The 24,236-nt window shown below is 41.1% G+C and overlaps 1 protein-coding gene across 5 annotated transcripts in view; it reads left to right on the top strand.

Moving 5' to 3' along the window:
• The window catches only part of ZNF827 (zinc finger protein 827), a 114,895-nt gene that overhangs the window by 58,105 nt on the left and 32,554 nt on the right, over positions 1-24,236 (top strand). For all 5 annotated transcript variants that reach the window (XM_079990586.1, XM_079990589.1, XM_079990588.1 and 2 more), the window contains exons 6-8: positions 18,204-18,443; positions 20,241-20,298; positions 23,934-24,037. In XM_079990586.1, the coding sequence (XP_079846712.1) occupies positions 18,204-18,443; positions 20,241-20,298; positions 23,934-24,037 (402 nt within the window). The remainder of the gene's footprint in view (positions 1-18,203; positions 18,444-20,240; positions 20,299-23,933; positions 24,038-24,236) is intronic.

The raw sequence follows: 24,236 nt of genomic DNA, 5'->3' as shown, positions 1-24,236 counted from the left end.
GAGATCATCCTTTGGAGAGAGATCACATGGATTCTAAAAATTAAAAAATAATGTTGGCTTTTCTACTCAGAGTGCAATTGCTAAAAACTAGCTCCCAATATTTTTGGCACACTAAATGACTGTGCTGAAATGTATTGCAAGGCAGTAGAAGAAATGTGCTGATTTGATAAATGAAGAATATTGCTTTGAGTGTTCCAAGAATATTACATTAGGCAACTCAGCTGATCTCAAATAAACGTTGTAGATGATGCACTGTTGTTACCATTTAATCCGTATACAGTAGTCAGTACTCAACTAACCCTATTTGGGCATGAGCTCCTCAAGTTAAGCAGATGCTGAACTTAATCTGAGTGCGTCCTAAAATACATGACTTTGGCTGGATTGTGTCCATTGTTTTCATGTTTAGGTTTCCTTAAAAAGGGGAGGAAACCTGAAGAGGAGCACAGAATATTGTGTAGTGCTCCTGAGGAAGATTCTGTTCTGAACACATTGGGCCAATAAGCAGTACCTTGTGCATCTAGATGCTTCCTCCCTTTTCCTTTCTAGATTGGGGCCTCTTTCCCTTTTCCTGTTAGCCCTTCCAACAGAACATTTCCACTGAACCACTTTCCCCTTCAATGCATTTGATGTACCTTTGGCAATTTTAATAATAAATTGGGGAGGCAATATGCATAGTAAATGTTTGCTTACTGATGTAATCTGCTTAACACAGTGCCTTGTTTTTGGAGGATTTTAAAACCAGAATGGACCATTTGCTTTAAGTAATAAATGAGGTGGGATGCCTCTTCCTACACTTGACTATTTATCTCTTTAAAAAAAACAAATTCTCTTGAGATTCTTGTTCCATTATGGCCCAAATGATTTTACAGTGTGGTCTTCATGACTAAACACTGTTTGCTACAGCATAAGCCTCTATGCATGTAGGCTGTCCTCTTTACCTGGAACTCTAAGCATGCTGGATTCAAGCTTACAGGGACCACCACTTCTGCATGTTTGGCAGCCTGTGCATCCCTTCAGAGACCACCTATGTGCCCTTTCAAACCTTCCCTCTACACATAGACAGCATCAGGAAGGGGCCAAGAAAACCACAGAACATCATGTTTAGTGCTAAGGGTGCAACACTCTTTCAACAAGATTTGCCCCTTCACATGAGTAACACAAAAAGGGAGCGTCAGGTGTGTTTGGATGAAAGGAACTTGTTAAAATACAAAGCTCTTTATTATTGTTTTATTGTCCCACCTTGTAAGGAAATCAGGCTGGGCACATATGGAGACCTGAGGCAGTTAGTGACCACAAATGCCAGCTGTTTATTAATAATACAGTCAAAAGGGGCCTGTGAGTTACACTGAAGACATTTGTCAAAAATGTGTTTGCTAACTTGCCTCAACTGACTGGTAGGCAGTAGCTGGTACTGCTTGCGCCACTGTGCTTCTTAGGGAGGATGTGAGCTGCGTCTGGAACTATTTGGCTTTTTAAATAACATGACTCCACTGGGGGAAAGTATATTAGTTCAGGGCACCTACAAATTTAGCATGTACTTATCCATATAGTATGCTTTGAGACTGCAATCCATGACTGTAACTGGATTAATTTCACTGTACGGCAGATGTCCTGACCCCTACCAGATAAATCTATGTCTTCAGGGCAGCTTGACTTCCTCATGTAGGGTTGATTCATCACATCACTTTTATTTCTTCTTAGTTCAGTAGTGTATTTCATGGTGCTCCTGAAATATACTAAATATTACTTCATAAATGCAATCAAGTTAATTAATAGAGTTTGATTATCTTGAAAATTACTTTGAAACTTGTTTTTCCAGTTTCCTGCCAAACTGATATATTTTGCAGCTTTCAGCTCAATTCAGTTCATGCTGCTTCAGGCTACCAGAATAAGTCCCAAAGTGTTTTCCAGGGAGAATAGTATACAAAACATAATATACAATAAAATATACATTAAAACAAAAATACATAGTACAGTGGTGCCCCGCAAGACGAACGCCTTGCAAGACGGAAAACCCGCTAGACGAAAGGGTTTTCCGTTTTGAAGGCGCTTGCAAAACGAATTTCCCTATGGGCTTGCTTCACAAGACGAAATGTCTTGCAAGTTCCTGCGGGTTTCCCCCCCTTCCCCCCCCTTTTCCTAAGCCGCTAAGCTGCTTATCAGCTGTTCCGCTGATAAGCCGCTTAACAGCTGATCGCTAAAAGCCCCTAAACCACTAATAGCGCTAATCTGCTAAGCTGTCAATGGGCTTGCTTCGCAAGACGAAAAAACCGCTATACGAAGAGCCTAACGGAACGGATTAATTTCGTCTTGCGAGGCACCACTGTAAAAGCCTTCATCCACATAACAGCCATCCAACAACATAAAAGGACCACTACACTGACATAAGAATGAACACAACAAAGAAATGACCCAAAGCAAGACCATTGGCACTGCCCAGATGCCCAGGAGAAACAAGAGCATCTTCTCCTGGCTTTGTCAGAAGGATGACAAAGTCAGTGCCAGGCAGGCTTCCCTGGGGAGAACACAGCTGTTGGTTCTTGCTCCTTAGGATTCTCAAAGCGAGTCCCAGTGAGAAGATGGGACAAGCAGCCAACCAGGGTGAACAGGCCACATACATGCATGTTTCAGGGACTCCAGAAAAACGAAACATTTATCAAAATACAATACTGCAGACTGGTCTGTGACACTAACCGAATAAGAGAGTCATAGAGGGCATACATGTATGGCTCATAAAGCTGTCCACATCATATTGAAGAGAATCAGGGTTGGAGGAGCCATTGACAAAGTGCTGTCTGATGGACCACCACCTTTCCCCCACCCCAGCACAGGGTTGTCTGGTATCTTCCTCCTTGATGAGTTCTCCAAAGGGAAAGGAGGAGGAAGCTGACAGGATGTGTTACCTATTATATGAAGTAAATTTTACTCTGACTTACTAATTGCCACCCATTCACCCATCCTTTATATCTTTGTACAGGTGTTGTTTTTTAAAAAAAGAAAATACAATGTGCTTAGAAATTCTGATCATTAAACAGTATATAAATACCTGAAATAAATAAAATAAGTATCCAAGCAGGAAGATATTCGCAAGCAGGAATTAACTGTTGAATGACATACACATTCATTGTTACACGGAGGCGGCTTTCTAATCTACCACCTGACCACCTTTGCATTTGTGCCAGATGCAACCTGTCTAGCATCTACAGAAGGCTTTTCCGTTTGCCATAAATTTTAACAACTTGGGGGCAATGGAAACATGATTAAGCAAAGAGTTGTCCAGAATTTCAGGCATGTTAAAGGAAAAACAAAATAGCATTTCAATTAACTGCTATTCTAATGCTGAAGAGGTGGCAAACTGGAAATTAACATTTGGCTGGCTCCAATTTGAAAAAAATTATTCAGAGTAGGGTGAGTCATTAAAGTAATCAATCCAAACTCCTTCCTTATCAACTAAATAATTCATTTGCAGGTGAACTGACCTGCCACTCCTAGGAAGGAAATGGATATTTGCATAAATGGTAAACTCTGAGATTTGCTAGTGACAGTTTGTGGTTAGGGAGCAGAGAGCTTAACCGTGATTCCCTAGTCTGGAAGACATGCTAAGCCAAACCTGTGTGGTTTTGTAAAGCTAAGGTTTGGCTTAGCATGTTGTGCTGATGGTGATGTGGCTGAGATGAAGCTCAGAGAGAGTTCCAAGAAACGTTAGGGGAAAGGTCAAAACTTTTCCAAAGTGCAATCGTCATCAAAGGATAGATGCAACCTTTATGTTAATGCAGTTTTCACACTGAAGATGGATACAAAAGTTATGCCATTATACTGGCACTGGCATAAGCATGTGACACTCCTATAAAGAATGACCTGCTTTTGACCTTTCCTTGTTAAGCTCCAGGAACCACTGAAGATTTTGCATGGGGGGGGGGAGAGATCCTATTAAAAATAGAAACATAACAATGCAGTAGAAGAATATAAAAATAAAATACAGGCTTCATTAGTTATCTTGTTATATCGCTGCTGACATCTGGTGACAATTAAGCAGTGTTGTAGACCATATCCTGTTTTCCCAGTTACTTACAGATATTTAATTAACCTGTTGGTGAGATACGTCTAATAAGGATTGTGCCAATTTTGGAGGGTTTTCGGTTTATTACTGGTGAAGGCATGCTACAGAAAGTTTATTTCAGGCAGTTCATTTAACAGCTTTTTCTATAACAGTCACAGAAACCCAAAATAACATGAGTACCAATATGAGCCAAAAGAGCAAAAAACCAGCATTGAACTTGGACCAGGGAAACCTTCATTCAAAGATTTGTTCAGCCATAAAACTTACTGGGTAATATTGTGTGAACTGCTGTGACAATAAAACGTGGAGAGGGACCTGTGTTTGTCTTCCCCGCGTTGGATGAAAGGTGGAATACATTTGCAAAAATTAAAAGTAGTAGTACTGATTGTGTAGATCAGCTAATGTAACTAATTTGGTTTAGAACCGTGAATCAACTATCTAAGTGCTGAGAATACCAACCATTTATTTATTTTGGATATTTGTATATCACTTTTAAATAGTAAGTTCTTAAGTGGTTTACATAGTAAATTCTTATTACATAGTTACAGATAAAAACAAGAACTACTAAAAACACAGAAAAAATAATAATAAAAAGCAATTAAACTTGATAGAATATATATATATTCTGTGGGGATTATGTCATGTTAACTATGCATGCCTATGAAATACACAAAGCACACAACTACTTAAACAATAACAATGATGGGGAAATTGGTTTTTAGGGTCACTGCTCGCTACTTAAAAGACTTGGAGCACAGACCTGTGGTACAAATTTACATGGGATATGTATATGCTAATTTATTTGAAAAAATGCAGATTTAGATCAACTTTCAGAGTGGGGCTAAAAACAGATTCTGACTCCTGCTGTTAGGACTTCATTGGCTCCTGGTCTTCTTAAGATAGTGAGTGGTTGGCTTTGACCAATACTGCATTCTGCAGAATGCCCAGATAAACTGTCAGCAGAGTCAAAATAAAGATATAACCAAGTGTTTTAAAAAGAGGCGAAGGGATAAGAGATCTTGGAACTAGCAGAAAGTATGTATGCCCCCCCCCACCTGGTCAGGCAATCTCTTACCAACATCCTTACTAGGTTTTCGTCTAGGATGGTTAGAGGTCTCTAAACCATCTAAAAGAGATTAGGATTAGCCAATGTTGATAGGCATGAAAGGAGCTGGTTTACAGGTATGGAGATGAGTTGTGTTGACATTAGTATCCAGTTCTTTAAATAATTACAAGTCACCCATCCCAACAAGGATACTGTGATATGTTTGTTAATTTGCTGATAAATGTGCGTTTTAGTTTTTGCCTTCTGTTTAGAGTGAATCAGAAGGGGAAACAAGCATTTTCAACCCAGCCCTGTAAAACTGTAGCTAGTTCTCTATTTGGCAAATGGACTCCCCCCCCCCCCCCCAAGCCTGAGTGTTTTTCCTCATTAAATATCCTGAAAGGCTGTTGTTAGTGGGAAATGTTCATATTCATACAGAGGTAGCATATTAATCACAATGCAATGTACTTTAAAGTTTATTAGATTCTGGTGGATAATCTGCCTTCAAATAGCATTGAGATTACATCAAATATTTCAAATGACCTTCTACCTCTTTTATGCATGTGTATCTAATGAAAAAACATGTTAATTTGAAAGATGAGATCATTTGAAATAATGTTAAAGGGCAATGGTTTAAAATGTACTCAGCAAACTTCCAATGAGAACTTTAAACTAAAAGCAGTGACCCAGTACACAGTGCTTTGTGTTACAGCTCTTTACTTATTCAGCCTGTAAAGGCCTTCAGAGCTCTGGAAATGTCTAGACCTGAGTCTTCCGGGTGTGAAACAGACTGTTTTACATCACACCACACACTTCCTGGAAAGGTATTTTTAGTTTGGGCGGTTAATATTGCCATGGTGTGCCGCCTTATGCCAGACTTGTTTGGGGCCATATGCAAAATGGTGGACACTGGATCCAGAACCTCTTAGGCTCCTCTTTTCACCCACCGTACTGAGCTCTGTGCGTTGTTGAAGTCCAAAGGGTACTCTTTCACATGGTGCTCTATAAAAGGACACTACCCTTTCCCCCTAGCTGCCTTGGATGCTTCAAACTACTTCCCAGAAACCTGAGTGACCTCTTCCCCCCACCCCTGCTGAGGCCCTTCTGCACCACCCCTGAAGCCCATTGTCTGTGGGGAGGCAGGGGGTGGCCTTTTTCATTATGGCATTTCTCTGGCAACTCACTCCATGGAGAAGCTCACCTGATGCAGTTTCTGTTACTTTTTGGCATCAATGGAAGACTTTTTTTAAAAAAGGATAGCCTGTTTTTAAACGCTTATCTGCTGAGATATTATTCTGTTGTATTGTATAAGTGTTTGCTGATATGGTATAATGGTTTATATATAATGTTGATATAATATAATGGTAAATTTAGAAAGGCAAGGTCACTTCATGATAGTCAGAACCATGCCCCCTCATAGGTAAAGGTAAAGGTACCCCTGCCCGTACGGGCCAGTCTTGCCAGACTCTGGGGTTGTGCGCCCATCTCACTTAAGAGGCCAGGGGCCAGCGCTGTCCGGAGACACTTCCGGGTCACGTGGCCAGCGTGACATCGCTGCTCTGGTGAGCCAGAGCCGCACATGGAAACGCCGTTTACCTTCCCGCTGGTAAGCGGTCCCTATTTATCTACTTGTACCCGGAGGTGCTTTCGAACTGCTAGGTTGGCAGGCGCTGGGACCGAGCAGCGGGAGCACACCCCGCCGCAGGGATTCGAACCGCCCCCTCATAGCCATGCCCTATTTAATATTGTACAGCCTTCTAAGATTATACAATAGTAAGTATACAACAACAATAATTAGGGATGTATTGAACAATTACTGCAGATTGCCATGTTTTATTTAAGTTGTTAAATGTTTGCATCTAGGTAGATTGAACAATTAGCATTTTAAATGCCCACTTCATTCTTCTGAGGGCTTTTGATGAGTCAATGCAGCATGTGCAGTTACTCAGTTCCATCTAGTTGATAGTCAAAAAGCAAAGTGGCAGTTTCAGTTTATTAAACAGCAAAGAAAAATCCCTCCACCTCCAAAAGTTGGGACCCCAATGGGTCCCAATGGGAAAAGACACAACTTAAGAACTATCGTCCCATCTCCCTTCTAAATGTGGATTACAAAATTTTCGCAGACATTTTAGCAAGCAGATTTTTAAAAGTCCTAAATGAAGTAATTCATAAGGACCAGGCAGGCTTTCTCCCAGGCAGACATTTGTTTGCTAATACAAGGAACATTATTGACATTTTGGAACTTCTGCAAACAAATATTAATACAAAAGCTGTGTTAATTTTTATAGATGCGGAGAAGGCCTTTGACAATATCTCTTGGAAATTCATGAAGAAAAATTTGGAAGGGATGGGAGTGGGACGGGGATTTGAAAATGGGATAGATGCAATCTATTCAGAACAAAAGGCTAAACTGATAGTTAACAATGTGGTGACAGAAGAGTTTAAAATTGAAAAAGGAACACGTCAAGGCTGCCCTATCTCCCCTTTGTTATTTATTTCTGTCCTGGAGGTGCTCTTGAACATGATTAGAGGAGACCGGTTGGTTGAAGGAATATGGGTCGGAGCGAAACAGTACAAACTTAAAGCTTTTGCAGATGACTTGGTTTTGACATTACAGGAGCCAGAATCTAGTACGAAAAGAGTGTTACAATTGATTCAAGAATTTGGCCGGGTGGCGGGATTTAAATTAAATAAGCAAAAAACTAAGGTATTGGAAAAAAACTTGACAGTTATAGAGTCAGAAAGGTTTCAGAAAGAGACAGAGTTAAATGTGGTTAAAAAAGTAAAATACCTAGGGGTAAATATAATAGCAAAAAATCTGAGTATATTTAAGGACAACTATGAGAAATGTTGGTCAGAAATTAAGAGAGACCTAGAAAGCTGGACAAGATTGAAACTTTCCTTGTTAGGCCGAATCGCCGCTATAAAGATGAATGTATTGCCAAAAATGCTGTTTTTGTTTCAAACTTTGCAAATTGTGGACAAAACAGAGTGCTTTCGGAAGTGCCAGAGAGATATTTCTAAATTTGTCTGGCAGGGCAAAAAGCCCAGAATTAAGTTTAAGATATTAACTGATGCGAAAGAAAGAGGGGGCTTTGCCCTGCCAGACTTAAGGTTGTACTATGAAGCCGCAGCTTTCTGCTGGCTAAAAGATTGGCTGCTTCTCGAAGACACTGATGTATTAGATTTGGAAGGTTTTAATAATGCTTTTGGTTGGCATGCATATTTATGGTATGACAAGGTTAAGATCAATAAGACTTTCAAGAACCATATTGTCAGAAAAGCAGTGTTTAATGTCTGGACAAAATACAAAGACTTATTGGAAAACAAAACTCCAAGGTGGCTTTCACCATTGGAAGCTGAGGCCCGGAAAAGACTCAATATGGAGGCCAAATGGCCGAAGTATTGGGAAATATTAGAAAAAGATGGAGATAATTGGAAATTGCAGAGTCAGGAGAAAATGAAAGACAAAGTGCGAGATTGGTTACACTACGCTCAGATTAAAGAAGTTTTCAAACTTGATAAAAAGTTAGGATTCCAGGTGGAAAAATCGAAGCTAGAAACGGAACTGTTAGAGCCTAAGACTAAGGTACTTTCAAAAATGTATAACTTGCTGTTGAAGTGGAATACACAAGATGAAACGGTTAAATCGGCCATGATAAAGTGGTCACAGGACATTGGATACAACATTATGTTTGAGGACTGGGAGAGGTTGTGGACTACTGGGCTGAATTTTACTGCATGTAATGCTTTGAAAGAAAATGTTATGAAAATGATATATAGATGGTACATGACCCCAGTCAAACTTGCAAAAATATACCACTTGTCTGATAACAAATGTTGGAAATGTAAAGAAAATGAAGGAACATTCTTTCACCTCTGGTGGACTTGCCCTAGAGTGAAGGCTTTCTGGGAAATGATATATAATGAGCTGGAAAAGGTATTTAAGTATACCTTCCCTAAGAAACCAGAGGCCTTCCTTTTGGGTATTGTCGGCCAGAACGTGCTAAAGAAGGACTGAACATTTTTTATGTACGCAACAACAGCAGCAGCAAGGATACTTGTCGCTAGGCATTGGAAAACCCAAGATCTACCCACACTGGAAGAATGGCAGATGCAACTGATGGACTATATGGAACTGGCTGAGATGACTGGCAGAATCCGAGACCTGGGAGAAGAGACGGTGGAAGAAGATTGGAAGAAATTCAAGAATTATCTACAAAAATATTGTAAATTGTATGAATGTTAAGAAGGATGCGAGAGTATAAACAACTTGGCACCATTAAGCTAGATGAAGTGAATTATGAAGATAAGCTAAATTTAAGAAAGGTTAAAAAATTTGGAAGTTGTAGGTTATATTTAAATTCTTTAAGATTTGAATAAAGGATAGTTAAAATCAGAGATATAACATTGGAAAACTAGATAATAAGAATAGAAATAAGGGGATAAATTTGCTGGAAAAAATTTCATAAACAGGAACGCAGGAGCGGGAGATGTGAGGGAGTCCAAAGAAGTGAAGAGATCTATGTCAAGAGATGTTATATTGTATTGTTTATTGGCATTGTAATTTAAACAAAATTGTTAATAAAAATTATTTAAAAAAATAAATAAATTTTTTTTGTTATAACTGAGAGATAGGATGGTATGAAACCTAAATGTCAACTGCTGGAAAAAAAATCAAAACAATTTGAACCTAATTTTGTTTCAGTTTGTTTTTACTTCAGTATTAGAAACTAGTGCAATGTTTATAAGATTAATAATAGAAGTTCAAAAGCATAGTGTAAATAAATATCCTTTACAAATAATTTGTAAATATTGTTTATGCTGTGACATAGGCGTGATCTTGAACTTGCTGCACTGATTTAAAAAATACCAACTTAAGTTGGTACAGGTTAGGCTAGTGTGAAAATTTAATGAGGTGAAAATTGGGCAGTATGGGGCTATAAATGTAAAATGTACTATTATTACACTGAAAGACTAGCTAATTTGGGTTTGCATACACACAGTGTAATGTCACACTACAGTCTAATTTTATTTTAAAGCTCAAAGATCCTGAACACTTTCTTTTCTACCCTTTCAAAACAACAGCATGGATGTTTCTTAGCAGATCCTTTTGTCTGCTTGCAGAGGAAATCCTTTCAGGAAGCCCAGGACAAGGCAGAAATGGAGCAAGCGGAAACCTGGGGGGAATGGGAAGGAAATAATAAGGTTTTATTTTTGCATGCAAGGACGTCAGAAGCAGAGCAGTGATTCAGGAGTCAAAACCAAGAGGATCTGGAGTAGGGGAAACTGCTATAATGTGAGCTCATTATAAAGCATTGTTTATCACACATAAATACCGTAATACTATTTTACCTTCTTTTGCCTATATGATTTCAGGATAGCATAGCCTCAGCAATCCATGCTCTTATATTCTCCAGGTTAGATGATTGTAATGTGCTCTACGCCACCAGTCTTTAGCTGGTGGATCAGGGCCCACTAGGTGGTCATGGCCTGATCTGAGGTGGGTCACAGCAGGAGCCGTGCCACCATGCAAATATATGATCAGAGATTAAGAAATGGGTCCCCAAAGGCTTGTTTGGGTTAAGAATGGGCCCTAGGTCTGAAAAGGTTGAAGAATAGTGTTCTACACTATTTTGAAATTGCATCTAGTTCAGAATACAGAAGGTAGACTATTAGATGTTACTAGTTGTTATGATCATTATACCAGTGCTACACCAGGAGTTGTGCTGATTTCATTCTTGGGCCCAAGCCAAAGTGCTAGTTTGGATCTTTTTGGTTTAGGATCAAGTGGCCTTCTATGCCTACCCATAACATTAAGATTTCTGTTGATGGTATTTGGCAGGTGCCCCTGGCATCTAAAAGGGGAGTGGGTGGCTTCTAGGGTCTTCTTAGTGATAGTGCCCAAATTATGCAATGCTCTCTGCAGAGAGTTTGATTAAGTTCACAGAGCAAATGTTCCCCATCCCTTACTTCCTACTGCAGTCAGTTACACACTGTCTGAAAAGCCTCTCTATAGCGGGGAGGGGCTCCTGAGTAATGTGGAATGCAGTATAGTTGCTGGGATCAGGGAAGGTGGAGGCAGCCCGGAAGCTGCATTTTAGAGCCCCTGCACCACCATCATATGGGGACTTCCATCAGCTCCTGAAGCCAGCCAGAGCCAAGTGCTCTGGGCTGCTGAGACTGCCGCTGCTGCGTTTCCCGGGGACATTCTGGGGATGGAATTTGTCCAGGGACTTATTGAAATGGGGACATCTGGTAGCCCTAGTATAGGAGGACTGCTGGGGCTGAGATGCAGGAAACTCCCCTTCCATGAACTTATTTATCTTGGAAGTCTTTCTTGATTTGGGGTAATTCTCCTCACATCTTCCTGCTTCCCATTGTTCTGGAAGACCCTCAGCTTAAGGCTTTTTGTGGGGTACAGTAGCTGCAGGGGACAGGAAGGGATAGGAATCTCTCCTTCTTTGAACTTTCCTAAGGATAATATCTTAGGATCCCAGACATCAGCTGTTCCTATGAATGGGGTTGTAAGAACAATGTACAGCTCATTATTATTGACCTTCTATCACAAAATTGGAACCTGACTTGAAGACCACAGGGGTAAGCGTGGCCTGGGGCATGTATATGCGAGGATGCCTATACATGGAATTGCTAGACTTTTGAAATCTATCCAGGCTATTGTAATTTACCAAATAAGTTAATATTTTCATAGTTGGATTTTGTAGGTAAAAATGGAACAACTGGGATGTCAGGCACTACGAAAATGGTTCCACTGGTGCTCACTAACTCTAGTTTGGTGATCTGTGCCCATAAAGTCTTAAGACCTGGGCCTCCACTCTGAGATGGCAGCAGCTCAGCCTTCTTGAAAGCTGTTGCCTCTGCCAAAGAAGGAAAATGACGACTGAGTCTGGGTCACTACAGTCAAGGCTCCCTCATTGCATGCCACCATTTGCCAAGTCATTCACTATTGCCTGCTTCACATCTCCCCACATGCTCCAAGGCACAGCCTGTCAAGAAAGCACCAGTATTCTTGCCAGATTAACTGTCTTAATGCCTTCTTGATGATGAAAAAGAATGGGCACTTAATTAGAATTTATTGTGAAATAGCGGACACTTCACTTTGAAGAGGCCCTCTTTTCTTCTTCTTTTCTTCTTTTCTTTCTTTCTTTCTTTCTTTCTTTCTTTCTTTCTTTCTTGTGAGGTAACTAAAGATTTGCACATGTTTACCTTTCTGACTAAAACTTGTACAGTACTTGACAAGTTGTTGAAATGGCAAAAAGAAATGAGGCCTGTTCTAAACAAAGCTGCCCTGGGGCATTTGCTGCCTGAGGCAAAACTACAAAAGACACCATTACCCTGGCGCCATCAAGTTATATAGTGCCCAAGACTGACCAAGTAATTTTGCCACCTGAGGCAGAAACTCTGGCAAGCATCCTTTCCTGAGGTAAAAAGTCAATAACAATGAATTCAATAACAATTTGTGTATTTTCATTACACTTAAAATCAGTTGCCTGAAGCAGGCACTCCACTCTGCCTAATAGTAGGGCTGACTCTGTGTGTTCACTATGATGGTGTGCCCTGAGGTGTCCAACTGGGCAGTATAATTTTAAAACTGCATCTCACTTGCAGTGTGGGTTTTACAGTCCACTTTTGTTACCTCAGGATTTTACCAGTTCGTTTCCATCTCATTCTGCTGCATGTGAAGATCAAGTTTTAAATGTATAGAAGCGTTTCCTGCAGGTGAAAATCTGGAACAGTCAATGAGTAAAGGAATATACGGTGTCATTACACGTTTTCCATACCTCGGTCATGCCCATGTGTGCTAGCCAGAAGTGTTTGCAGAGCAGAGGATTAAACTGTGCACGGAGCAGAAACAGAAATAGAAAGAATGTTTCGAAAGATAGGCCGAGCAACGAAGGTCATCTTGACTCTTGCACCTAAATTTGGAGTCCAGTGCCGGAACTCTAGAGGTCAGACATCTGAAGAACACATTTGTTCTCTCTGTTATCTGAGATTTTCATAGATAAAGATACCCAGTGCATACCTCTGAAGAGCCAAGTTCATTCTTAACGCACAGCGTTTGGGAGGTTTACCCTTCACCCTCAGTCCTGCTGAGAGACAATCATAGGGAAGGAAATAGCAATACAGTAGCTGGGGGGAAGGGGGACCTGCATTACTTTACTTACTTGAGAATTCAAAAGAAAAGCCTATTTAAGTTTGCAATAAATAAATGAGCTTCAAAATATTGGCGGTTTCATCAATATCCATGCAGTATTTTAAAGTCAACTACTGTCAAAACAAAGGACAGGCAGAACACCAGTTTGTGTGTTTTTGTTTTGTTTTTCTAGTATCTGCTGTTTTTGGTACTAAGTACAGTAAATGCGTTGTTTTGGTTGTTTTAAAAAAAATAGAATCTCAAAATACAGTAAATATCCTTCCCCATTCCCACATGAACACCAAAGCAAACTAGAAATTGATTTTTTTAAGGGGCTAGAACATAAGGCCAAATGCCCATCTAGTCCAGCATCTTGTTCTCACAGTGACCAACCATAAACAGGACTTGAGTGCATTTGTGATTCACAGTAACTGACAACTAAAAGGCTGCAATCCTGTACAAGTGAGTTCCATTGAACTCAGTGGGATTGTTGGCAGCTGTAGGATCAGACTGCACATCATTTGGAGTTGTTACTTTTATCATTAGGCTTAAGATAGTTCCTTTCTGAACTTGATTCCATTATGTAGGAAAATGCAGTATTCCCCCACCCCCCTGAAGCTAAATGCAAAGGCTGTGTAGTTAAGGGGATGCTGTGCCATTTATCTCAAGTCATGTTCCTAAACATCACATCTTTCATAACAAACTGTGTGCCTTAGTTTGACATTTAGCAGGTGGGTGAGAATAAAAATGGAAATGAATGAAAGTAGCAAATAACCATGTTACTGGCTTCATTGGGGCAGAGGTGGAGTGATGGTGAACCTCATCTCAGAGAAAACAGTAGGGTCCCAAAACTGTACAGTGCCTTATTATTTCAAATACAGGATTAAGAGCTATGCCACACATCACCATTTCCCTCACTGGTACCTCTGCTATATACAAAATCCATGTATACTGGGAGGGGTAACTAGATTTCATGGACTGGCTGGACACAGAGGAGCGGTGGGAGGCATCAGCTGGGGAACCCCCAAAGGAAAAAGGCTCAGAGCTAGGGAATTGGTGGTGGGACAACAATGCGTGGTCTGAGGGAGAAGAAAGAGCAGACTGGGAGGAGGTGGTGTTGGAAGCTGAAGAGGCAACAGGGTTTAGTGAGCAAGAAGAGGCTGTGACAGAGGGCAATCCAGGCTCAGAGACAGAAAAGGAGGGGGGGCAAGAGGCAGGCTGCCCTCCTTCTGTGACCAGCTCCCCTCCTCCCTGGTCTCCCAGAACACGCAAAGAAATGAAGAGGGTGGAGCAACAAGATACAAGGCCACAATTTAAGAAGGATGTTGACAAGCTGGAAACCAAGCCTTATGGAGGAGGGAGTTGGGTATGTTTAGTCTGGAAAAGAGAAGACTGGGAGCCTTCTTCAAGTATCTAAAGGGCTGTCACATGGAAAATGGAGCAAGCTTGTTTTTTCCTTCTCCTGAGGTAGGACCAAACCAATGGCTTCAAGTTATAAGAAAGGAGGTTCCAACTAAACATCAGGAACACCTTTCTAACAGTAAGAGCTGCTCAGCAGTGGCATGGACTCCCTAGGGAGGTTATGCACTCTCCTTCCTTGGAGGTTTTTAAGCAGAAGTTGGATGACCATCCTTCGTGGATGCTTTAGTTGAGATTCCTGCATTGCCGGGGGTTGGACTAGATAGCCCTTGAGATCCCTTCCAACTGTACAGTTTTATGATTCTAAGGGAATGTTGTGCTTGGGCTGAAGAAGGTTCCCCACACCTACCTACATGGAAGAAGCTTCTGTTTAGGAAATGGCCATGTGTGAAGCAACCCTAACTAGGCCTCATTTATAAGAGTGATCTCCCTTGCCCAGGAGGAAGAGCTTAGTGAACTTATAATACCTCAATTATCAATGAACGTTTACACTAATTCATATGCTGCTCCCCAAATTAAAACCTACACAGAATCCCTCTGCTTCATGCATCTGGTTGTGTGATGAATTCATGCAGTTGGAAACAAAAAATTAAGGCTTCAGCTGTGGAAGGCAAACTGAGAATTTCACTGACTGAAGTTTCATTCAGAGAATTTCCACATATCAATGCTGTTGGGTAACAGATACAAAGGAAAAGAAAAACCTTCCCTCTCTAGTTGTCAAAATCATGACTTAAAAGATGGCAAGTGTGTGTGTGCACCATCCAGTTAAATTCCTCAGTCTTGCCAGTAGCAGGGCAACCAATTCTCCTTCATTGTGCTTATAACATTGAGATTCCCAACAGCTAGTTGAGTCCTATTCTGCACCTTTCTATTGCAACAAATAATATGTGCAGCCTTCCCCCTTTCGTTTTCTGCATACTTCATCTTTCTCTAGGAGGAAGATAGGAGGAGGTGACGCAAACAGCAACTGTCTCTTCTGCTTGAAGCCTGTGAGATTAATTGGCTATCCTACAGCCTATCACCTGTTCTCAAGCAGGAGAAGGACAGCAAACTGATCTGTTAGCGTTTGACCCCTTCCAGTCAGCCTTGAAACCAGGTCACAACATTGTAAAGCATTGGTAACATGGATGGACAATTTCATGGCACACAGCAACAGTAAAACAAATGATGGTGCTATTTCATCTGTCAACTGCTTTTGACATAATGGAGTACGAGTGACTCCCCAAGCTGAAATAATGATTCTTTCCCCAGCATTTCTTAAAAAGAGTCATGACAGCCAGTTCCTCCTCCTCCTCCTCTAAACTGCTGGCATTTACATTTCTGCGGGCAAATCCTTCACCATTGTTTCTTCACAACTTTGTAGAACGATCAGGGAGCATCGTGACATAGCACAAGTTACCCTGCCTGCATACAATGGTTTGAGAGACTGAGCATAAGCAGGCTGGTTCCACAGCTATTTCACCGGGCACAAGAGATTGGCGACCAAAACTGTAATTCTAACACCTGCTCCATGCAGGTGGAACAGGTGTTTCGTGCACAGGTGTGGGGCTCCACATCCATGGAACCCCCAGCTGGGAGAGCCAAATAAACTGTGGTGTAGCCAGGATAAAACTTCAAAACAGGGTGTTACGAGGCAGAGCAGGGTTGCATCTACTGGATTCTAAGCTGACCTGTCCCCTATTAAGGGTCCCAGTTTTTGCCCCTCAGCTGGCACAACAAAAAACCTAAACACACATACACACACCCCTTACGCTGGTGCAAGTAGCAAGACTTTGGATGCAGTGGTGGATCTGCTACTTCCCAGCCAAGTTTGTATTGTTGTGCCCAAAGAATAAAGAACTGACAGATTTACTGATGGAAGCTCTTTGGCAAGGGTGAAGAACCTTAAGGCCAGGACCCAAATGTAGCCTTCCAATCATCTCTGACTAGCTCTCAGGACTCTCCCCTTGCCACACTCCTCTGCCTCACCCCTCACCAGCTTTGCTTCACATCCTCTTGAGTGTTTTTACCTAGCTAGAATGTGTCCTTGAACTCTGATAAGTCCTTTGGCTTGTCTGGATGGAGGATCAGAGGTGTCTTGCTGTACCCACTTTTTCCTCTGGTTCTGTATTCCAGTGGCTTGTGGTCACCCGGGAGGTTGCCCAGAAGAAAATATGACCACTAGGCTTGAAGAGCCTGATTCCCATTCCTGCAAGCGCCTTCCTCTTGTCCTTCCATACTTTCATCTTCCTTTTTACCTCTTCCACCCTCCTCGGTTTCTTTATAATTATTTTTAATTGACAGTGTCCACAGGAATCCTGAGCCAGATCCTTGCTGAGGGTTTCAAAAGCAGAGTTGCGTCTCAGAGCAGACCACCTGCCTTTCAAGGTGGCGCCTTTTGCTTTTCTTTTTTGTCTCCTGGTCAAGTTCTCTTGAAGTTCAACCTTTGACATCTCTTTGAAGTGAAGGACAGCGAATACTTCAAAAGGAAACGGTCACTTCACCTGCACTCAAAACCAAAGCATTTTTCAGCCACAGAGAGCAGTCCAAGAACTGCAGCAGGAGTGAAAAAGTGGTTCTTTCCTTGAATGAAGAAGAGGACTTCAAAACACTGAGGGGGAAACAGTTGAGGGGAGGGAATCAAATTCTGATGGGATCCAAGATGCATTATGCACGATAGCTATAATTTAAACAAATTTCATTCCTATCTATTGAATGAGTTGGTGGGGGTGACAAAAGAGATTTGCTCATGTTTCCTTTTATTATTTGTACAACACATCAATCTACCTTGTACTTTGCCAGTGGCAGACTTTGGGCTTTCACATTTCAGCATCACCCTGTGCAATGCTAAATTCCACCCCCACCCCTTGCTTCTCTCACTCTGTTCTACATTGTTGTGGTGCCCCATGTAGCATGGTGCCCAGTGTGGCCAAACCGGTCGCGCTACCCTAAAACCACCTTTGACTTTACAGGACATCCTTTACTGAACTTATTAATACAAGCGAGAGAGAGATTCTTGGCTATTATTAGTAACAAGAATGAAATCCAAATTGAGTACTGTGCCTGGAAATCAGCAAATAAGTTTGGTAAATAAATACATTTTAGTTGTGAGAGGCCTATGACACTGAATGAATGAACTGAGTTTTAAACAGAAGTTATGTATGGTTAGTGTAACTTTGTAAAACAATGAATCCTAATGGTTGCCAGTTTCTGTTATGAAAGCATTTCTTCTTTTAGAGTTTCCAAGTTCTCAAAGTTTTCATTTTTACCAAAAGATGCAGGATGTTTTTTAAAAACAAACAGTAAATATTTTTGTCACTGCATACTTACAGTACAAGCAAACAAATAGCTGCTGTAGTTCTTTGATTTACCTGAGTCATTCTTTTAACACTTGGTAATATGTGAAGTTAGTAGTGATGCATGGTACTGTTGTTCTTGCAAAATAATGTGTAAGACTTGTATAGCCTAACCTTACATTTTAAATGCTAAATAGATGAATAATAAGCAACCTTGTGGTGCTTTGTTTTGTTTTCTTCTATTTGCAGCGGAAAGTTGCAAGGAATCTCAAATAATAAAGATCAAAGAAGAGCCCATGGAAGTTGATATTCATGATTCCCAAGCCTCAGTTTCACCTAGCCAAAACATCAGTTATAGCACTTTACTCAGGCAAGAGATAACTGAACACATACAAAAGATACCAGAAGGCCGAGTGCTCCCTGAGAGAAACCTCTTCAGCCAAGATATATCAGTGAAGATGGCTTCAGAGCTACTTTTTCAGTTGTCAGGTAAATAAAGTAGTTGGATACCTACAGTCTACTTTCCTCGTTTTTGTTAAATTCTGAATTTGAATGTGTTGAACTGAGGCTGAAGTCCTTACTAGGACCTTAAGGCTACAATTCTGTACACCACGGGCAGCCAATATGGTGACCACCAGATATTGTTGGTCTTCTACTGCCTACTGCTGCAGCCGGCATGACCAATGGAAACATGGAGGGTGCCATATTGCCTACCTCAGTTATACGCAATTACCTAAGAACTTAGTCCCATTGAATTCATTGGACATAATTCTGAGTAGATGTGTGTAAGATGGTACTATAAGTCCTTTTAAATGCAGTGTGGCTTTTTTATGAGTAAATGTGCTTCTGATAAAGCTTTCCTATCTAGAAAAATAGCTTTGTAAGTACTGCAGTAGCAAAAAGTAAAAAATACTGTTGCAGATTAACTGGAGACTTACCGTGCAATCCTAAAAGCATCCTGGAAAGAAAGTCCTACAAGCAACTCCCCGTTTACTCAGGGGCTATGTTCCAAGGCACTGTTCACATCAGTGAAATTGCTTATATTTGAAACACTATTTAAAAGGTCTGCAAACACCCCGCCCGTCCCCCATTTTGTGACATTTTTATGATGATTTTGGTTCACTTCTCGATTCGGCACGATGTGCATATGTGCGGTCACACACATATTGAACGTGCGTAAATGGGGGTTGCCTTTATTGTATTTAGGCTGTAAATTTGTTTTGCTTTTTAATTTTAGTTTATTTATTATTACATTTATATCCCACCTTTCCTCCAAGAAGCTCAAGGTGGCATACATGATTCTCATGCTCCCCATTTTATCCTCACAATAACCCTATGAGGTAGTTTAGGCCAAGAGATGGTGACTGCCCAAGGTCACCCAGTGAGCTTCATGGCCCAGTGTGGATTTCAGCTCTCAGGTTCTAGGTCTAACACTCTAACCACTAAACCATATAGGCTCACTGCATTACAGATAAACACAATTTTACTGCCAGTATCTGTGTGGTGCCACTTCTTTTCATGCGCCATTGTTCCTGTTCTTAAAGGTTCAGCAGCATATCCTGTGGTCCTTTCTGCCCTGTTGAACCTGTGGCACTCAGTGGAAATCCATGGGCACAGAACTTCTTTCCTTTTGAACAATAAAGTTATGAGTCACAGCAAGATTGCAACATTTGAACTGGATGTGGAGAGTTTAAATTTGTGTTCTAGGAAGATTACGAAATAGTTTCTGCCATCAGTTGAATATGCTTAATGACAAACTAGAAGGGAGTTCCATTCCAAAAAAGCAGTTAATTACCTGGGCAAAAACCTATTCCTACATTGCCTAGAGGAAAAATTAAGCATGCATGACTTTTGATTTTTCTTTCCCCACCTCTGTATGTGTGACATGAGACATATATCTTACTTACAATGGGTGCCATAAGCCACAGATAACTTCTTCTTTCCAGGTCTCTAAATAATACAGGAATAGTTTCCTTGCAGTCATTTGTTCTTACATCAAGGCACCTTGTTTTCCTTTTGCCAATTTATTTGTTTCCCATAGTATTCAAGCAAATTTATAATATCAAAGGAAAGCACATAAATTGAATAGGGGAATTTTTCAGCAAGGGAACACTGATGCATGTTTTACAATGTAAATGAGAGGTTGGAGAGGAGATTTGGATAATAAGTTGATAAATCCATACAAATAAGATTTTCCTCAGCTGAAAATGGCCAGAACTAGAACTTTTAAAGGAAATACTTTTGTTCATTTTGACTAATTAAAAATAATAATTTATATCTTTGCAGAAAAAGTGAGCAAAGAGCACAATCACTCTAAGGATAACACCATCACAGCTACAACTAGGTAAGCAGCATAATTGTTGGAGCATGATAAGTTGATGTATAAGGGCTTTTATGCATGCAGAGAAAAAGGTCAAAGGGTTTAGTACCTGCACCTAGTTAAACATGAGAGTGTGTCAGCAAGCATGTGAGGGTGACTCAGCACAAGCATAAATACACTTGTGGTTGAAGCAAGTTTGCTCTTGGCCAAAGTCTATTCTGTTTGGGGCACTGCAAGGTGACTGTATGCTGCTGGAAGGACGGTACAGTGGTAGCTCTGGATACGAATGGGATCCGTTCCGGAGCCCCGTTCACACCCTGAAGTAAACGCAACCAGCATCTGCGCGGGTCGCGATTTGCCACTTCCGCGCATGCGCGTGACATCATTTTGACTGTCTGCACATGCGCAAGCAGCAAAACCCGGAAGTAATGCATTCTGTTACTTCCTGGTCGCCATGGAGCACAACCTGAAAGCGCTCAACCTGAAGCAACTTCAACCCAAGGTATGACTGTACAGTATATTACAATGGAATGTAACTTAAAAGCTGTGGAACTGCGTTATTCTGTCAGTAAAGGAACTGACCCTACCTAGAACTATCTGGTGTTTTTCTGTTCCATTGGCCTACTTCACTGGCGTGTTGAATGGGCACTCTGCAAAGGCCATACAGATAAAGCATCCTGTAACATGGCAGGTACTTGGCATTGGTGTAGTGGAAGTGTTATTTCAGATTTTGAAATGCTGCAGTGTATCAGATGGAGAATCGTACATGGTGTTATCAAACCAAAGTTATGCCCTTTTAAATCTCATTGATCTCATGAGCTCATACCTAAATATTTCCCACAAAAATCAGGGGAATTTTTTTTTTTTAATGCTTAAGTTTGGCATGATCATGCCCATGCTATCTATGCGATAAGCTGATATATTTCTGTTTGACATGTGATTAAAAATTAATTCAATCAATAAGCTCATAGTATTAGGGCAGCTAAGGCAATAAATCAGCAGCAGCAGCAGCGTTGATACATTTCTGATGTGCTTATAAATCATAGGATTGTTAACTACAGTAGGAAGGAAAAAAATATGTTCTCTGTACCTACTTCCTGTAATAGAGACTCACATTGGATATGAAACCTCACTCTCTCGGTCCCTCTTCACCTCTGGCCTCTGTCATGCTTGATTATTGCAGAGTTGTTCCAAAGTGCAGTGATTTCTCTCGTCTCTAGTCTTTCCTTGAGATCTCACTTCAGTTCATCGGTGCCTCTTCTAGATTCAGCAAAACATGGAAAAGGAAAAAGCAGCTGCCCATGCCATTGCCTCTGCTTATTCTTATTTAGCAGAACAAGGCAGGACTGTAGTTTCCCAGGTGTCCTGGCAAGTCTTGTTAATCAAGGCTGTGTCTCCTCTAGGTCATGTGGGTGGTTGTGTCTGTTGGGCCTTTGTGGGAATACACATGAGCACCTTAGATTTTTTGCCTCCAAAATATATCCCGATGTTTCCTATCTGCACTAGCAGGCGGAGCTTGATGAGACGTTTCTTGCTGTGTGTTATTTTCTCCACCCCTCAATTAGTGCTTCTGTACCCACCATAAATTCTGGAAACCTGGAGTCTGTTGTGAGCAGGTATTTGTTTACCTGTGTGTATCTGTGTGCAGATACACCAGATTTGCACAAAAAAGCAGTTTTTAAAAAGTGTGTGAGGGTGTCTGTCTGTCCAAGTCAAGTCAGGATTTGGATCCCTTTCATGAAAGGCTACCACTTGCTTTCCTCCTGCTTTCCACCTCATCTATCTGCAAGGGCAATTTTTATTTTTAATAGAGCTGTTTCGTGCAAGAGCAGTTCTGCACAAAAGGCAGGCTGCGTCCTTTCCTGTGGGCTGATAGAAACAAAGTGGAAATGGATGGCTGGCAGATGACAACACCCAGAGAAACCTCAGCATATGTGTAAACAAACAGGCAAACAGTGAGCCTCAGAGCACCCATGCTCAAGTAACATGCGATATTATATGGGACTTGATTGTCCTCAAAAGTAGCATGCAGGTAGACCCCCAATCATGAGCAGAAATCCATCTGTTGAACACCCCAAACACTTGGGTACAGTATACCAAAAAGAATTATCCATTCTTTCTCAACCATTTATCTAGTCTTTTATTTTTATTTAATTTTTTATTACATTTATATCTCACCTTTCCTCCAACGAGCATAAAGTTGTGTATGTGATCCTTTTCCTCCCTATCAAATCCTCACAATAACCCTGTGAGGTAGGTTAGGCTGAGAGAATGTGGTTGTCCCAAGGTAACCCAGTGAGCTGGATGCGGGGGGGGGGGGGGGGTTGATTCCTGGTTTCATAGGTCCTAGTCCAACACTCTAACCACTACACCACTGTCTCTTCCATTGTGAAATCCTGTCCATCATTTTAGTCCATCATTCCAGGTATAGCTCGGGTCAATTTATCCACACAAAAACTTTTGCATGCAGGAGCCAAGTTTTACTTGTTGGGTTGAACATGAACTGATTTTCCCTCTGTCAGTAAATAAGTTGTGTAAAAAGGCACACGGCTTCTCAGTTTGTAGTCCTAGAGCTCCGAGGTCTTCCTGTCACAACCTAAACCACTTCCTTGCATAGGAAACAGAATATATTGGCTCAGCCAGAGATGAGGGGAATAACTGTAAGGAGAATGCTTAGCTTCATTTAGGCTCCTCCAGTGATACAGACATTTTCCTGAGAAAATCAGTCTCCCACTAAGGGCCACTCAGGACAGGGAGAAGCACTGTCCTCCCTATAGAAGAATATTCAGACAGGATGTGTCAGTCTTCATACTGACATTTACTGTATCCACACCAGCTGGATTAACTTGGCTTGGACATGTTGCTGGAACTTATGTCTGAACTGTGAGCTCTTTGCAATGTGGCACTCCATAAAACCTGATATACTGTGCCATGTCCTGAAATTCCTTTGCACAAACATCACTGGGCTTCAGGAACATGCATGTCTCCTTAAAATGTCTCCGCTAATGCTGCTTTTCTAATGCGAACCATAGCCAGCGAAAGATGGTGGTTCTTCATTAAGGAATAGCTGGGAAAACATAGAGGCCATGCATCAAAATTACATTATTGGCATTGAGGGCTTTTGATTTTTAACTTCAGGGGAGGCCCATGTGGTGGTTGTGGGCCACCCACCTGCCCCTGGGGTCACTGCATCTTACCTGGATGGTGATGGGATGGCAGCAAGGTCGGGGTTGGGCAGATGCAGTGGTATGGTCAATCTAGCACTTCCACTGGTGCCCCCCCCCCAGCCTACATTGCCCTGCACCAACCAGTAAGCAGAAGTGATTCCAATATCAGGAGAGCAGCTCTGTCTCACCTCAAAAGCCACTACCATTTGTCTCTTTCTCCCAAGTATTTCTACAAAAAGCTCCGGTTTTTTCGGTTTTGATACATGGTATGCTGCGTAGATAACAATACAGAATTCAGTAGGGAGTGATGATCAAATCATTTTGTAAAACAACTGAATTTTTTTTCCAAAGGTTAGTCTTTATTTGAGTTTCAAAAGCAATTTTCATTGTGACATTGTAATCAGAACGTATTTAATTGTGCATTACTGTGATTTTTTTTCTCTGATTAGTATTATGTCAGCTTAAAAGAAAACAAATCGTTCTTTTCCTTAGCCCTTTTTTCCCTGAAGATACATTTAGACAATCGCCATTCACTTCCAACTCAAAAGATCTCCTGTCTAATGAGACTGCTGTTCATGGAAGGACAACAGTACCAGGTATGGGACATTATGTTTTTAGTAACAGTAAAGTTCAGATATTGTGATTGAAAAGTCCTAGTTGTGTTCAGATACATCAAGTGGAAGCATCACAAATCCTGAAACAAAATATATCAGAAGTCATCGGCTTTGAAAATATAAGACACCAGTCATAGGCCTTGAAAATATAATTGGCTAAATAAAATGTATTTAACTTAGC

The sequence above is a fragment of the Podarcis cretensis genome (assembly GCF_951804945.1).
Source record: "Podarcis cretensis genome assembly, chromosome: 9".
NCBI classification, from domain to species: domain Eukaryota; kingdom Metazoa; phylum Chordata; class Lepidosauria; order Squamata; family Lacertidae; genus Podarcis; species Podarcis cretensis.
The sequence above is the reverse complement of the archived record's forward strand: the minus strand, read 5'-3'. Positions and strand labels throughout refer to the sequence as shown.